The sequence below is a fragment of the Haplochromis burtoni genome, unplaced genomic scaffold (genome assembly GCF_018398535.1).
Source record: "Haplochromis burtoni strain Fernald_Lab_line unplaced genomic scaffold, NCSU_Asbu1 Contig_107, whole genome shotgun sequence".
Lineage (NCBI taxonomy): Eukaryota > Metazoa > Chordata > Actinopteri > Cichliformes > Cichlidae > Haplochromis > Haplochromis burtoni.
The window spans coordinates 834800-849473 of NW_024582468.1; the positions used below are offsets into that span (position 1 = coordinate 834800).

Genomic DNA, 14674 nt, shown 5'->3' on the forward strand with positions numbered 1-14674 from the left:
CGGATGTGGTTCCTCAGCTGTTCAATGAGCTCTGGGTTCTGCTGCTGGATCTGCTGGGCAAACTGTTGTCCTCTGAGAGAAAGATAACTTAGCTGAATTCTTTTCAACGAGAACAGGAACAGCACGACGAATTGTTCTGTTCTTAAAAAAAATAATGCCTGTTGCCTGGTCATGTCTCTTCACAATATGTATGATATTGTACCAATATGTGTATTGCACACTAAGTCAGCACCACTGTGCTGCCCTATAACACTATATAGTAATAGTATTATACTATTGTACTATAGTATTATGTTTGCCAACTTTCATATGTTTAACTAAAGAAGTGGGAACAAATTCTGTGTTTTTGTGACAGGCTGCTAGCAACAATCTTTCCTAAGTTATTTGTTGTGTGTTGACACAACACTAGTTTACCTCTTGAGCTACGAATCTTTTTTATGCTTGAAGGTCAGTGTTAAGTAGCTTGAAGGTGGTCAGGTACAAGGACGGGAAAGAAAATGAGTGAAAATACAGCCAAAGACCTTTAGGAGAACTACTGCTCAAAAACAATTTAAAAATTAAAAGAAAGTCTGGCTCGTTGGAAGCAAAATATAAAGAAATTAGGCGCGGCTCGAGGCTTTTGCACAGTACTGCAGTGCAGCTTTTTGATGCCGAGTTCCCAGTTAATGAGTGATGTCTGTTTAGGATTCTGTAACATGAAAATATCACATCAGTTAGATTGTAGCAACTCTAACAGCTGTGCCTTCTGTCCCTGCTTTAAAATCCTTTCAATCATTCAGAATCTGCAAACAGGTACTTTAACACCCCAGAGTGGGTTTGCACATCCAGACAAGGCAACAGGGATAAAATATTACAACCAATATTGTCAAAACTGCAAGTATTGTTTCAGAAATGTTGAAATAAATCTCGGTACAATTTGGGGAATTTACTGCCCAGCTGTCCCTTGCCAAGAGTCAGATCAATATCAGTAGCTACAGTAGCTGACACAAAAAACACTCATAGGTAACAAGTTCTCCTTAAATCCTCTCTACAGCTGACAAGTAAACACATTTTATCCGGTTTGTTGAATGTGTCAAGTTGATATGGTTTATCTGGGGAACTGTACAGCGCATTACTCTACAGCGAGATGCAATATAAAGACTTTACAATGAAACTGCCACATCTTTCAGTATAAAAAGTACATATAAAAAGGTCATTTAGCTCAACTAAATAATGGTGTAATTAAGCAATGCTTTTAATTTTTCATTCAGTGTACTTACGCTTCAATCAAGCTGGAAATGTCTGAGAGCCCTCCTACTCCTGCTGCAGGGCCTCCCACTGCATTAGACATCATTCCTGACATGCTGAGCACAGTGACACAGTTCGTCAGTTCACGGTGGGACTCGTATTTTGAAACTACACTTGAATGCTGAAGTAAATGCATAAAGTTCGACTTACAGCTGTTGTACCTGCTGGTTCTGCATCACGCTGGCAGCCTGCAAAGAGAAATCAACAGGAATTCTTGATGTGTTTCTCACGTACATAATAAAAGGGCAATTTATTTTTTATCACACTGGCAATTTTGTCAGAAGAACAATCTACCATCTAGCGCTGTGGGGCCTGAATGCGCATACACAGCTATCGGATTTAGATGTGTCTTGTCCTTGATGCTGCAATAAAATCCTGGCGTGCTCGGAAAAAACATTCTCGGCCAAACGCACGCTCCCGTGTGTCATAATTTAATGAGATCGGGTTGTCAGGCTCTCATTTCTACTAGACAATTACTGCGGTTGTTTAACAGGCTAACTATCACTCCTGGGACTAATCCAGTAAAAAATAAAAACAATCCTGAGGCTCCTGAAGGGAAGCTGCGCCTGTTAGAACTCATGCTCTTACCATGCTGATGAAGGCTGGGTTGTTGATTAAACTAGCCATGTCAAATCCCAGTCCAGCTGCTATCTGTGGCAGAGATGTGTAAACGACAGTCCAATAAGAAAATATCAACATTAATCCCAATTACATTATGCTACACATGTGGAGAGGATTAAAAGCAAGAGGCTTGTTTCTACTCACAGGGCTGGTTGCTTCTTTCTGCTTCTGCTCTGCGATTTTCAGGTTGGATTTGTACGTGTCATTCTCGGGGTCCAATACCAAAGCTTTCTTGAAGTAGGTAATTGCCTCTGGATACTTGTTCATAGCTGTCAATGCCAACCTGAAACCACAGAGGAAACAGTGAGTAGTCATTTTTGGAAAATATTATGGAGAGAGCAGTTTATTTCGAAATGACTTGTTAATAGTAAATGACCCAACCCCATCCTCCCGTATGCTTTGCTGTAGGTCGGATCAATCCCGATGGCTCTCTCACAGTCACTAGTTGCTTCGGTATAATTCCCCAGCTTACTGTGAGCTGCAGCCCTGCAAGTAATAAATTCAGAGCGCTGTGTAATGTTTGTGTTCAGGTGGGTAATGAAAAAGGGAGGGAATCGGTCAGCAAGCACTTTCTCGAACAGTTCAAGCATTACATCACACTTGGCTCTGCTTTGTTTGTCTACTGTCTGCCATTATATACAAATGTGCAAATCACGATTAAGGGACAAAATTAAGTTCAGATAAGTAACAGCGTAAAATATCAGTTCAGTAAATACCTGTTGCAGTAGTACACAGCATTTCTTAGATCCAGATCAATGGCCTTTGTGTAGCACTCCACTGCACTCCTGTAGTTCTCCTCCTTCATGTGATTGTTTCCTAAAGAAACAAAGTGTGTAGTTATAACAACAAAGTTAACATAAAGCTCATGACTGGTTCAGTCAATCTTATGGAAAAATAGGATGACAATTCAGCTTTAGGGTGATAGATTATAATATAAGGTGTCTTTTTTTCCTTTTCTTGAGCTTTAGAAAAGCATTGGCAGGTTTTTAAATCTTGTAGGTGAAAGCAAATTGACATGTTTCATGTGCCACCAGCTACAGGTTCAGAAATCTGAACACCACCCTCCACCTTTTTTAAACTTGTGAACATACATGCATAATCCTCTCCAACATCCAACCACCAGAATAAAACCCCGAAACTAAACACTCAAGCAAGGACAGAGAAACAGCAGAAACATCAGAACACGCCTACTCCCATCAAGGCCACCCAAATCATCAGAGAGCAAACACCCATACACACCCGCCCAGAAACCCCCAGTCGCCGCAACCAACAGCAAAGACAAAGTGGCAGTGGATGCCAACATGTCGACACAGAAACATGCAGGAAGGCCTCCACCAGTGTCTGGAGCCCTCACTATGACCCAACAGAGGCCAGACAGCACATTCCAGTCTCCGGGCAGCATGTACAGCCAGGAATAGGATCCCACTGCACTGATGAAGCCTGAGCTTTTGGCTCAATGAGGCCTTTTTAATATGAGCATCCATCACCTTAACAGTGTATATATGATAGATAATGAGGAAAATAACACAAAATTAGATTCAAATGCACTTGAGAAACATCAACTGAACTTGCACTGCTACAGAATCATTTACATCTCGACAAATAGAATTGAAACTAATCATAATGCCTCCAGTGATGATAAATGTAATCAGTGTGGTCCCCACCCACAACAATTTGACAGCACAATTCAATAAAACATTCCAAACCCTGTGGAGGATGAATTTACAAGAAAGCAAGAGCAGACACAGAAAGGTAGAAGTTTAGGGATTATTTCAAACTTTGTCCATGTTTAATATGATCAACAAAACAGTAATAATAGGAAATTATAAATTAAGTACTAATAATACAAAATAAGATAATGCATACATGTCCACTGAAGCGCACCAGAGCTGATGCAAAACATTTAATATAGAAGCTCACCATATTTATTTATGAACCTAATGTAATCAGATGTGAACTGTTTCAAGATTACCTTCATTCTTAAGCAGCTCTGCTCGTTCGATGTCTTCAGGAGATGGGGAGCTCTCTGGTATGGTTAGATTGTCATTCTGTGAAAATGAAAAATAAAAGAGTCAGTGAATAAACACACAGGACATTCTGACTTGACACAAAAAAGCACCGGTGTAATTAAGTCGGCATAATTGTACTATGTATTTTACAGTACTTTAAAGTGTTCACTACCCACCTTGAGCAGGGCATTAAGGAATATCTCTCTAAGTGACTGTGGCACTGCAAGATGACAGTCACTGGAGCTGATCTTGAAGGTGGTCTCCAAGCACTGTATAGCAACTATGGTGGAGAATCAGCCAACATATGACAGAGTAGTTTCGAGTTAACTGGACAATCATGTTGAGTCAGAACTTGGCTGTACGCTCAGAGCAAGTTATTTGAATAATTCTCTTCAACTGCACTGCTTATCAAAGCCTGATTTTGGTCATGTTTTCTTACTACCTTGACAGTTCTTAGCTCACTATCAAGAAAAGGGACATAATGTATGTACAGTTTGTGCAGATTCAGAACTCTGAAATGGATGAGACAAGGCAGAGTGCCCAGTGTTTGCACAGACACTTTCTAAGGCATAAGTGCAGTGAGTCGACCTACCTTCGAGGCTTTCCTGCTCATCAGAATTTAAAGTACCACAATGTGTTTGATCTCGTAGGAACTGCACAATAGAGAATGCCAAGCGCTTTTCCACAGCCATTTTTACCTAGAAACTGGTAGAGACAAGAAGGGGTTTGGAATCAAATGGAAAGGAAACCACTCAGTGGTGACTGAATTACTAATTCACGAGGTGCCATTTCATAATAAAAATAACAAACACATGCTTAAATAATGCATAAACTGATATATAAGTCAGTATAAAATACTGTAATTGTGCTTATTTAATCAAACTCAGACAGACTCTATGCAGTCCTCTGAAGTACACACCTACTGCTTCCATAGGAATTATGAGGGTAAGCAGCAGGCAGATGCGACTTATCAAATGCACTTGATTAACTTTTGCAGCTTGCTGGTCTGGAGCATTTAGATGTGTATTCACCTCAAGGCCAGACCATGCAATGCTTAGAGAAATGGCAAAATACCCAAGAGCTACATCTCACACTCTACAGGGCTCAGTAAGCATTTTAAATGGTAAATTTAATGACAGTACACTTAGAAAAAGACTAAAATGCTTTGGAAGGCTTGCCATGAGAAATCTTCTTCTCTCTAAAAAGAACATGGCAGCATAGCTTTAGTTTGCAAACTTGCACATGAACAACCCACAAGACTTCTGGGACAATGTCCTTTGGACAGACAAGACCAGAGTGTCGAATTTAAAATGAGCACAAACACTTTTTTACCAACTGTCTGGTGGCGGGCAGATGATTTCGGCTTGTTTTTTATTTGATTTGTTGAGCCAAAAAGTCAATACGGGCATTACAATGCAAAAATTCAGTATCAGTGTGACTCTATTAAAAGTGGGCACTACTTCAAAACAAAGAAGCTGGCTTAGGGAGTAGATTTTTGGTGCTTTTAATATATGCATTTCATTTTTTATTCAACAATACATTACTTTTTATATTCTCAGGTTTAGAAGAGGCTGAGATAGTAGTTATGACCTAATTATAAACCTGGGCTCAACTATCCCAGGTTATTTTTTGGGTGCCAGTAGTAATCTTGCATTTGTTAAGGACTCTGTAGCAGTGAAAGAGAATATCAAACGACTGCATTGCATTTTGATAGTAAATCTCTACAGCTACAAAGTTGCACTACAACTGATACTGGCGATCTGCAGTTTCGTGTCATTTTATTGCCTATAACAAAAAAAAAAACTTGCCCCTCAGAAGGCTAGTTACTGCTTGATTTTTCCAAGTCGGACTGAGGCAGAAAGTCTGTGGGGAAACTGGGGCAAAAAAATAAAAACATGGCCACAGAATCACAGTGCGGGATGCTACAGACACAAACACTATTGCCTCATACGTCTATCACGTGCTGAAACCAAGCATTATGCTCATTTGAGTCTAGCTAGCACAGCTACTCCTCCCTTCGTGTGTTGACACACGTAAATGCAGTGATGCAGAAGCTGTGATGTAATAGCATAATGGGTGTTTTTATTCACTGCACTGACTTTATACATTTATTTCAAATAAATGCTAAAAAAAAATTATAATTTAGCCAGTGGCGCTGGCAGGTGTTTGTCTTTAAAGGAAACCTACACCCTGACGGTCCGGACAAACAAGGCTCGCGCGCTGCTTGTGTGATGCTGGCTAAAACAATCACAACCCAAAAACAAAACAAGACAGGAAAACAGGAGGAGGAGAGGAAACAGAGGTCATCCTCGGAGCCCTACAAACAACACGAAGTCATATTAAAAATAACACTCTATTAAAGGATGCTGTTCAGTGTGTGTCCCCCTCCCGCCCACCTACCTGAGGTCTTATCCAGCTGTCTGCTGCTACCGCGTCATGAGGAGGGCTCGAGTCGGATCGATCGCGTCCTCCTCCTCTGCGCCTGCGCGTTAACAACGGAAATAAGAAGCGGTTCCCACGCGAGAAACGGGGAGAGATACCGTTCATTGAGGCGACTACAGGGACTGAGCCACCGTAAGGGAGGAAGAAAGGGGTTAATTTTTATTTTTATGTAATTATATTTTTTTTTTTTTGCTGAAAGAAATCGCACGATACTGCTGGCATGTATCTGCTAACAGCTATAGCTTGCCGAGCACATTTGAGGTATGCTAAACATAGTCCACTATGGACTAGTCCACTAAATTGAAGTTGTTTATTACGTATGTGTGACAGATTGGTAAACTACGTTCAACAACTTTAAATTGCTCTCTTCTGCTTCCACGGACACCGGTCCACAACTAAAAATAATTTAAATTGACAAAGTGTCATCTCCTGCTTATTGGCACTTTAAGGATAGCTGAGCTGTTTTGTACGTTTTGGCTGCTTGACAGTTATTCCACGCTTTTATGAACTTCGTTTGAAAGGCTTCCGCTCGCACTGCCATGGCATGAAACTCTACACTGATGGATGAGGGAAAAATATCACCGGTTATAACATGGAAAGAAGTGTGTCGAGTGTGTCCATGAAGATAGTGCTTACATTAATACCACCTATTCGAGCGGATCGTTTTCTTGACTATGGAGCAACAGAAAATATTGTACGTTTGGGGGGCGGCGGTGGGTATTAAAAGGTCCGGTTTTCTTACAGGGTCTGTAAACATCTGAGAATGACCATCGCTAGTGGGTCAGTGCTGTCTGCCAGACACTGCGCTCAGGCAGGACATGCAAGGAACACATTGAGGTGGGACCTGTCTCCAGATGAGATCAGGACTATGACAGACAGCTTGATTGCCAGAGTAAAGAAGGTCTATGACGACGTTGGATCCCTAAATATAGAAAATGTCTCTGTTGAAAACACCCTGATGACCTTGGCTAATGCTAAGATGGATTATGCATGTAAGTCTACTGGTGTATTCTGGTTTACAATTCCATGAAACCAACAAACCCAACAATGTTTGAATCCCACTAATGAGTATACACAAGTTAACTATATGTTAATAACATCAGTAAGCTATACTAGGACAATGGAGAGCCTGTTTCCTGATCCTTTCACTTTCAACTGAGTCAGTCAGTGTGGATCCATCTTTACAGGGAAAATGATCCCAGACAAGTACACACACACACACACACACATATATATATATACATATATAAATAATTTAACATGCAAAGTACTGCACATTACATGGACTCTGTATCAGGGTACTGGCAGGTAAAATGCATCGGGTATCGGTGATATCACAGAGAGTTATGCTGCACATGTGAAAATTCTTTACTTCTTGCAGCAATTTCTTTGCTTACATTACTCCTAGCACTGTCTGCAGCATAAGAGTAGCATCACACCTGAGCAGACTGTGGTGTGGAGTCAAGTTGTGTCTTCCTGTTACACTTCCTGAACTAATTACTGACATTTCCTATCCAAGGCCTGATGAGTTTATATAATGGTGAGGCATCCATCCATCCATCCATCCATAGCTCACATGAATGATTACTGCTCCCACAGTATTCAAAGTTACATGCAATGGTCAGCTAATAGAGCTTCACCCAATTTGTGCTCAAAGTCAAGGTCACGTTTGTGGTTTTACAGGCAGTAACATGCAAACTGTGATTGATCATGAACCTGATGAGCTACTACGTCACTCTGGCATGTATATGTGTTTACACATTTTTTAAAAAAAATAATTGATATTGGAATATTTTACACCCTTAAAGTATGTACCATTATCAGAAATCTAATTTAGGTATTCTCTTCTATTTTTTGTCTTCATTAGGAAGGAGTACAAAGGCTTTTAGCTGAATAGAAACCAACCTATTCATGGATTTGAATTCTTGCATAAAACGTTGTTCTTGTTGTTGTTTTTTATTATTCTATTATTTTTGTAACGTTCACCGTTGCTTTTTTTTTTTTTTTTTTCTTTGCTCCCTTAGCATCACACCACGTTCTCGCCTTCCCTCAGTATGTTTGTCCTTCTAAGGAGCTTCGATCAGCAAGCACCGAAGCTGACAAGAGACTGTCTGAGTTGGACGTGGAGATAAACATGCGGGAAGATGTGTTCAAACGAATCACTGCCTTGCAGGTACGACTCGAGCCACATTCACTTCAAGTAAAGTGAGGACTTTTGTAAAAACTGATACCTTTATGAGGCCACACAGATAATGACGTGTTAAAGCAGTCTTAATCATAAGGCTAGTGTGTGAGGATTGGCTGCATTTAAGAAAATCTTAAACTATTTTCACACTTCATGTCAGCCAGAGGCCAACAGATCATAGAGGCGCAAGGACTACTGGTTCTTAATAGCCTGGAAATGAAATGTAATCTCATCTGATCAGTGGCAGCCAGTGCCATATGTTATTTCATGCTGTGCTGGCTCCCTGGCATGCAATATATAAATAGGTGAATAAATTTAGCAGAATGCCTGCTATTCTACCTGTATGAGAAGATGTTTAGTGTTATGATTGTGTTTTGGTAGAATAAACAGAAAGACAACCTTTCAGCTGAGGAAAAAAGATTCCTGGACAGACTTGTTACACTGGGCCAGAGAAAAGGATTGCACCTGTCTAAAGATATACAAGAGGTAATGTAATGTGTGATCTGATTATTAATATGGAAGTCGTTTGTTAAAGTTACAGGTTAAAAGAGTTTAGAGATTAATTCCAGTGTTTCATAATTGAAACGAAGAAGTAAGCAAATAGAATCACATAGAAAGTGCCTGTAAATCTTTGCTTATCTTATTAGATAGTAAAAAATTAAAATCTCTGTGATGTCTTTCGCTCTGTGTTCTCTCTCCTAAGGAAATAAAAAGAACTTCCAAGCTCATCAGTGAACTCTCCATCGAGTTTAACAAGAATCTGAACGAGGAGAGCAAATTTCTTATTTTCTCTGAGCACGAATTAGGTGTGTTTGATACGTGAAACTCATGAAACGCTGCCTTGAGAGCCACGCTTTAACCGTATTCACTGATTCTCTTGTGCCATACTTGCTCAGGTGGGCTAGCTGCCACTTTTCTCAGTGGACTGGATAAGACGGCTGAAGGACGGTATAAAGTGACCCTGGAATATCCCCATTACTATCCACTGATGAAGAGGTGCCATAATCCTGAAACAAGGAGAAAGATGGAAATGGCTTTTAACAGCAGGTGTAAAGAGGTAAACCGCAGGCTGATGATTAATATTTATACCCTGTAACGCCAAGCGGATCATATTTGATATATGAGTTTCTAAGACCTCTAACCATCTGATTCTTTGGCCACTTATAGGTTTTTGTTTGATTAGGATAAGCATACTATGAGCAATAATGCTCATATACCAAAAATTATACAAACTCTTTCTTTTTTTTTTTTTTAGTTTTCTGAAGGTTCAATAAACACTCCAGTTTAAAAAAAATAAATAACTACAAGTCATGTTGATGTTGGACAGCTATGGATCCATACACATGTGCAGGTGAAATGAGAAAATGTGTGATATAAAAAGCTGCGGACAACAGGCCCTGGTGTTGTTGTGGTAGCTACTCAAGCCACATTGGGAAGCCTTTTCCTTTAATTTGTCACCTGCTCGTATGTCTAAATGACATACAAGGATACAATCAGCGATTGCTGTCACTTTAGCACATTAATGAAACAAGCAATGTTGCATATCCCATGTCTTTAGTGGGCTGAAGTTGCAGCCCAGAGAACCTGCTCAGTGAAACCACATATTACTGCTGGTTACCAAATGTGTCACAGAATCTACTCAGGCTGGAAACCCTAAACATTATCATTCATTTTAATAAGCCTAAATGATTTCACTGATCCGCGTCTCTCGTTTTTTCCCCCCCAGGTAAACACGGCAATCTTAGAAGAGTTGATACAGCTGCGGGCGAAGGTTGCACGCTTACTTGGTTACGGTAGCCATGCTGAGTATGTGCTGGAGATTAACATGGCTAAAAATGCAAGCAACGTGTCTGACTTTCTGGGTATGGTCTCTTTGACATCTGACCTCGCTGGCACACACATCCACATGGAAACATTCCCTGTCATTTAAGATGAGCTCTCCCGCCTCCTGATAACTGCCTTAAAGTAGGAAAAGAAACTCAATAGGACAGATGAATGGCTGTGCAGCTCCACACGCAGTCACATAATATGCAAGGTGAAATGTAATCAGTTACTAATGACAAATTACACAACATCAGCTTTTTATAATTAGTAGTATAATCATCGGCTGTAATCAGGTTGAACAACTAAAAGCATGTCTTTAATCGCAAAAACCAGAGCCCACAAAAGGACCACAAGAAGCACTAAAATTCCAATCCAACAAAGGAAAAAGACAAGACTGTATACACGCACAGAGAGATGCTCAGTAAGAAGAAATCATAGAATAGGAACAAAAGCAAAAGGTTAAAGTACACGAGGCACAAGGAAAAGTTTTTCCCACAGTAAAAACAGGAAGTGTAAATTAGAAAGACAAGGGAACTAACTAAAGAGACAAAGACAAGGAAGCGGTGGGATACTACAGAAAGAAGAAGAATAGAAACATAAGAAATGACATAAATAGAATCAAAACAGGAACCAAAACTCAAAAAAATATCACACAGGAACCCAGAGCTGCAGAAATAGTTTTCAATGCAAACAACAAATTTTGAATATTCAGCATCTGCAGATTTGAAACAGATTTCCTCTACAAAAATGCTCAACTTTCATCTTCTTTTTTTTGAGTGTGCAAAGGGAGTTAGTTTGATTTGGGCTTTAAAAAGAAGATAAGAAAGTAGACAGCAAAAGGTTCAAAGAAATTGCATGCTTCACATTACGACTAAGGAGGTTTTCTTTTTCTGCCTTTATAGAAAAGTTCCATGAAGCACTGAAGCCCGTGGGAATCAAAGAGAGGAAATACATTCTTGCGCTGAAGAAGAGGGAGTGCCTGATGAAGGGCTACCAGTTTGATGAGAAGATTAATGCCTGGGACTTGCCCTACTACATGAATCAAGTGGAGCAGCGCAAGTTTGCTGTGGACAAGGACAAACTGATCGAGTATTTCCCTCTTGATGTGGTGACAGAAGGGCTGTTTGGTATCTACCAGGAGCTGCTGGGTCTCACATTCACAGAGGTGGAACAGGCTGACGTGTGGCATGAAAATGTCAAGCTGTACTCAGCCCGGGACACTGAAACGGGGGAGGAGATTGGTCAGTTCTACCTGGATCTGCATCCAAGGTAGATTATGTGTCATTTTTTTCAGAGACAAGACAAGATCCTGTGTTTGATGTTTTTATGAAGTGTGAGCTCACTAACATTGACCAGAGCTCTTGATCTGTGTGATAGACTTCAGCCTGACTGTGACATTTCACCAGGGAAGGAAAATATGGCCACGCAGGTTGCTTTGGGCTCCAGCCTGGCTGCGGAGGCCCTGATGGAAAGCGCAGGCTACCGGTTGCAGCCATGGTGGCAAACTTCACCAAGCCCAGGAAAGATTGTCCTTCTCTCCTCCAACACCATGAAGTGGAGACCTATTTTCATGAGTTTGGTCATGTCATGCACGAAATCTGCTCAAATGTAAGTTGCTATATTCAGTCAGGAAGTTAGTGATATTTGTATACTGTGTGCTAATGAATAAGAATGAGTTTTTCTGTGTATGCGTCAGACCGCTTTTTCAGAATTCAGCGGAACAATGGTGGAGACAGACTTTGTGGAGGTGCCGTCTCAAATGCTTGAGAACTGGGTTTGGGAAAAGGAGCCTCTGAGAAGAATGTCCCGTCACTACAAAGATGGTACCCCCATCCCAGACGAGCTGCTCGACAAACTGATTGCCTCCAGAGTTGCTAACACTGGTCAGACACTCAAACTTTGCACAAAGAAAGTCTGTGTAACATTTATGTGTAAGTGAAGAGCCTCTGTTGATGTGTTCACTTCAGGGCTTATGAACCTACGTCAGGTAGTCCTTAGTAAGGTGGACCAGTCGCTTCACACCAGCCCACGTGCAGACACTGCGGAGGTGTTTGCAAAGCACTGCCAGGACATCCTGGGTATTCCTGCTACACCAGGTCAGCTTTAGCTTCAGCTATTTAGAATATATTTGAGAAATTATTGCATTAAGCTTTCTATCAGTGATGAGGATTTACATTTTATAATAAACAGTCCACTGTGGGCATTAGCAGTTTGTATTCAGTTTTTTGTATGAAGCACATAGACAATATCATTTTTCTTTTTTGGAGTTTGTATTAGTGATTTGTAACAAAGATCTGCTCTCTGCAGGAACCAACATGACAGCCAGTTTTAGCCACTTAGCTGGTGGATATGATGGTCAGTACTATAGCTATCTATGGAGCGAAGTCTACTCCATGGACATTTTCTTCAGTCGTTTTAAAAAGGAAGGCATTATGAATCCAAAGGTTGGTTTTCTGGATGAACATTTCACTCTAATGATGTGTCTTATTTTCCTTGAAACTGTCTTTATATGTGCATTTATGCCCTAAACACAGGTTGGAAAAGAGTACAGAAGAGTGATACTGGAAGCTGGAGGCTCTGTGGATGGGATGGACATGGTGAAAACCTTCCTCGGACGTGCGCCGTGTCAGGATGCTTTTTTCCAATGCAAAGGACTGGTTAACTCACAAGAAGCATCAATGTAAACTGATGTTCTCTTTAACTGTTTTTGTCATTATTATATTATATCTGGATGCAGGTACATTTCAGTTGAGAAATGGGGTATTATTACTATCTTCAGGATTTCACGCTAGAGTTCTGTCTGCCTTTGTTTAAATGTACAGTAGATCGCGACAGGACCTCGTCATGACATGTTCAGTGTATTTTACAGCCTTTTTAATTCGTCCTGGTGTTACTAAAACAATAAACCAGGGATGTCAAACTCATTTTATTTCAAGGGCCACATACAACTTCATTTGATCTTAAGGGAGACAGACCAGTGAAACTTTCTGTCAGGGTAAAGAAGTTTAACTACACATTAAATCCATCAGATATCTTCATATATGAACAAGAAGTGCAGTTTATCTACATGATAAAAGAATTGTGCCGTAGTAAATAAAAGGCATCTGCCAGCACAATTCTTTGGGCTTAAATGGGAAGAAATGTATAAATTTACAGAAAAGGTTCTGGTTGCTCATTGCCAGGACTGTCCTGTAAGTATAAGGCAGAAAGCTTTTGTTAGTTCAGAGAAAATTATCTGTTTCTCTTTATTTTGTCTTACTATGAACCCATTGAAAAAAAACATTTCTATTGTAGATACTGGAAAATGGGAACTACTTTTTGTCATTTAAATGTTTTTCTTTTACATAATTACTTTGGTGTTGTATGGATGACCATGGTGGAGTTATTTATAAGTAGGAATTGCTGTAGAACTCATGTCCATAATTTAAGCCACCCATCACATTTTCCAAAGCCGTCCAGTGGGCAGAGTTGGAGTCCTTCCAACGATTCTGGTCCCTGGGCCTTATGTTTGACACTCGTGCAATGAAGAATGGACATTTCTTTATATTAAAGAATATGAATAATCTGGTTTCCACAATAGTTCTTTTTGGAAACATACATTGTCATCATTAATTTCATTACTTATGCCATCACTTAAGCTGTGACATGTCAGAATTTCCTTCAATGCAGTGATCAGACACTATGTCAGTGGTACAAAAATACTAACAGCAGGCTTTAGTTACAGGTATCCAAGCATAGAAGCTAACATACCCTTACTAGATTCACAATATAGTTAAAATCCTCTTTTCAACTGTTTCTTTCTGCTGCCTCATAATATTACATTTATCAGCTACCTACTCTCGGTGGCCTGACAATTTCATTAAGTCGTTTAGAGGGTTAACACTAGAAGTTAGACTGTTCAAGCCTTTTACATTGAACACACCTGTTTTTAAGTTTCAAACATTATGGGGAAAATTCTACGCTTGAAAGGCACCTGGCTATTTTAATGGATATATCTTTGGCTATCTTTAAATCTCCATTAAAAATAATTAGAAAAAAGGCCAATATTATTCTATTTAATTTAAATTTCCAGTGAAATGCAAAAAACTTCTACTTACGCCAGAGGGCGCCACGACATAACAAGAACGACGAAGGCTGCTGCAAACCGTACAAACACCTTTTTTTGTACGTTATATGTAAATGGGTTAATAAAATACCTTGTCGGTCTGGTTTGTATACGTGTTTGCAGTCTGTGTGAATATCCTGTAGCCTATTTGAAAGGGAAAACAGTGTCAATAAGTCAATGCACAGAGGAAGATAAGCGGAA

General features: G+C 40.0%; 2 protein-coding genes across 5 annotated transcripts in view; one reads left to right on the top strand and one right to left on the bottom strand.

Annotated features, from left to right (window-relative positions):
• The window catches only part of sgtb (small glutamine rich tetratricopeptide repeat co-chaperone beta), a gene marked incomplete in the record, with an annotated part of 7480 nt that extends 1049 nt beyond the window's left edge, over window positions 1–6431 (bottom strand). The window contains 11 exon segments of the mRNA XM_005929852.3: window positions 1–72; window positions 1260–1343; window positions 1438–1475; window positions 1876–1938; window positions 2053–2191; window positions 2290–2394; window positions 2625–2724; window positions 3881–3956; window positions 4094–4197; window positions 4510–4622; window positions 6318–6431. Coding sequence (XP_005929914.2) covers window positions 1–72; window positions 1260–1343; window positions 1438–1475; window positions 1876–1938; window positions 2053–2191; window positions 2290–2394; window positions 2625–2724; window positions 3881–3956; window positions 4094–4197; window positions 4510–4609 — 881 coding nt within the window.
• nln (neurolysin (metallopeptidase M3 family)) lies at window positions 6367–13931 on the top strand. Of its 4 annotated transcripts, none has more exons than XM_005929789.2 (13): window positions 6367–6491; window positions 7104–7351; window positions 8384–8532; window positions 8926–9030; window positions 9248–9350; window positions 9441–9601; window positions 10271–10406; window positions 11271–11637; window positions 11775–11976; window positions 12065–12251; window positions 12336–12464; window positions 12676–12812; window positions 12903–13931. In XM_005929789.2, the coding sequence occupies exons 2-13, from the start codon at window positions 7123–7125 to the stop codon at window positions 13050–13052; spliced, it is 2055 nt and encodes a 684-aa protein (XP_005929851.1). In that variant the 5' UTR covers window positions 6367–6491; window positions 7104–7122; the 3' UTR covers window positions 13053–13931. The 4 variants fall into 4 exon arrangements, with proteins under 4 accessions (XP_005929851.1, XP_005929849.1, XP_005929850.1 ...); XM_005929787.3 differs by having other exon boundaries at window positions 6405–6620; XM_005929788.3 differs by having other exon boundaries at window positions 6405–6528.
• Window positions 13932–14674: the final 743 nt, after the last annotated feature.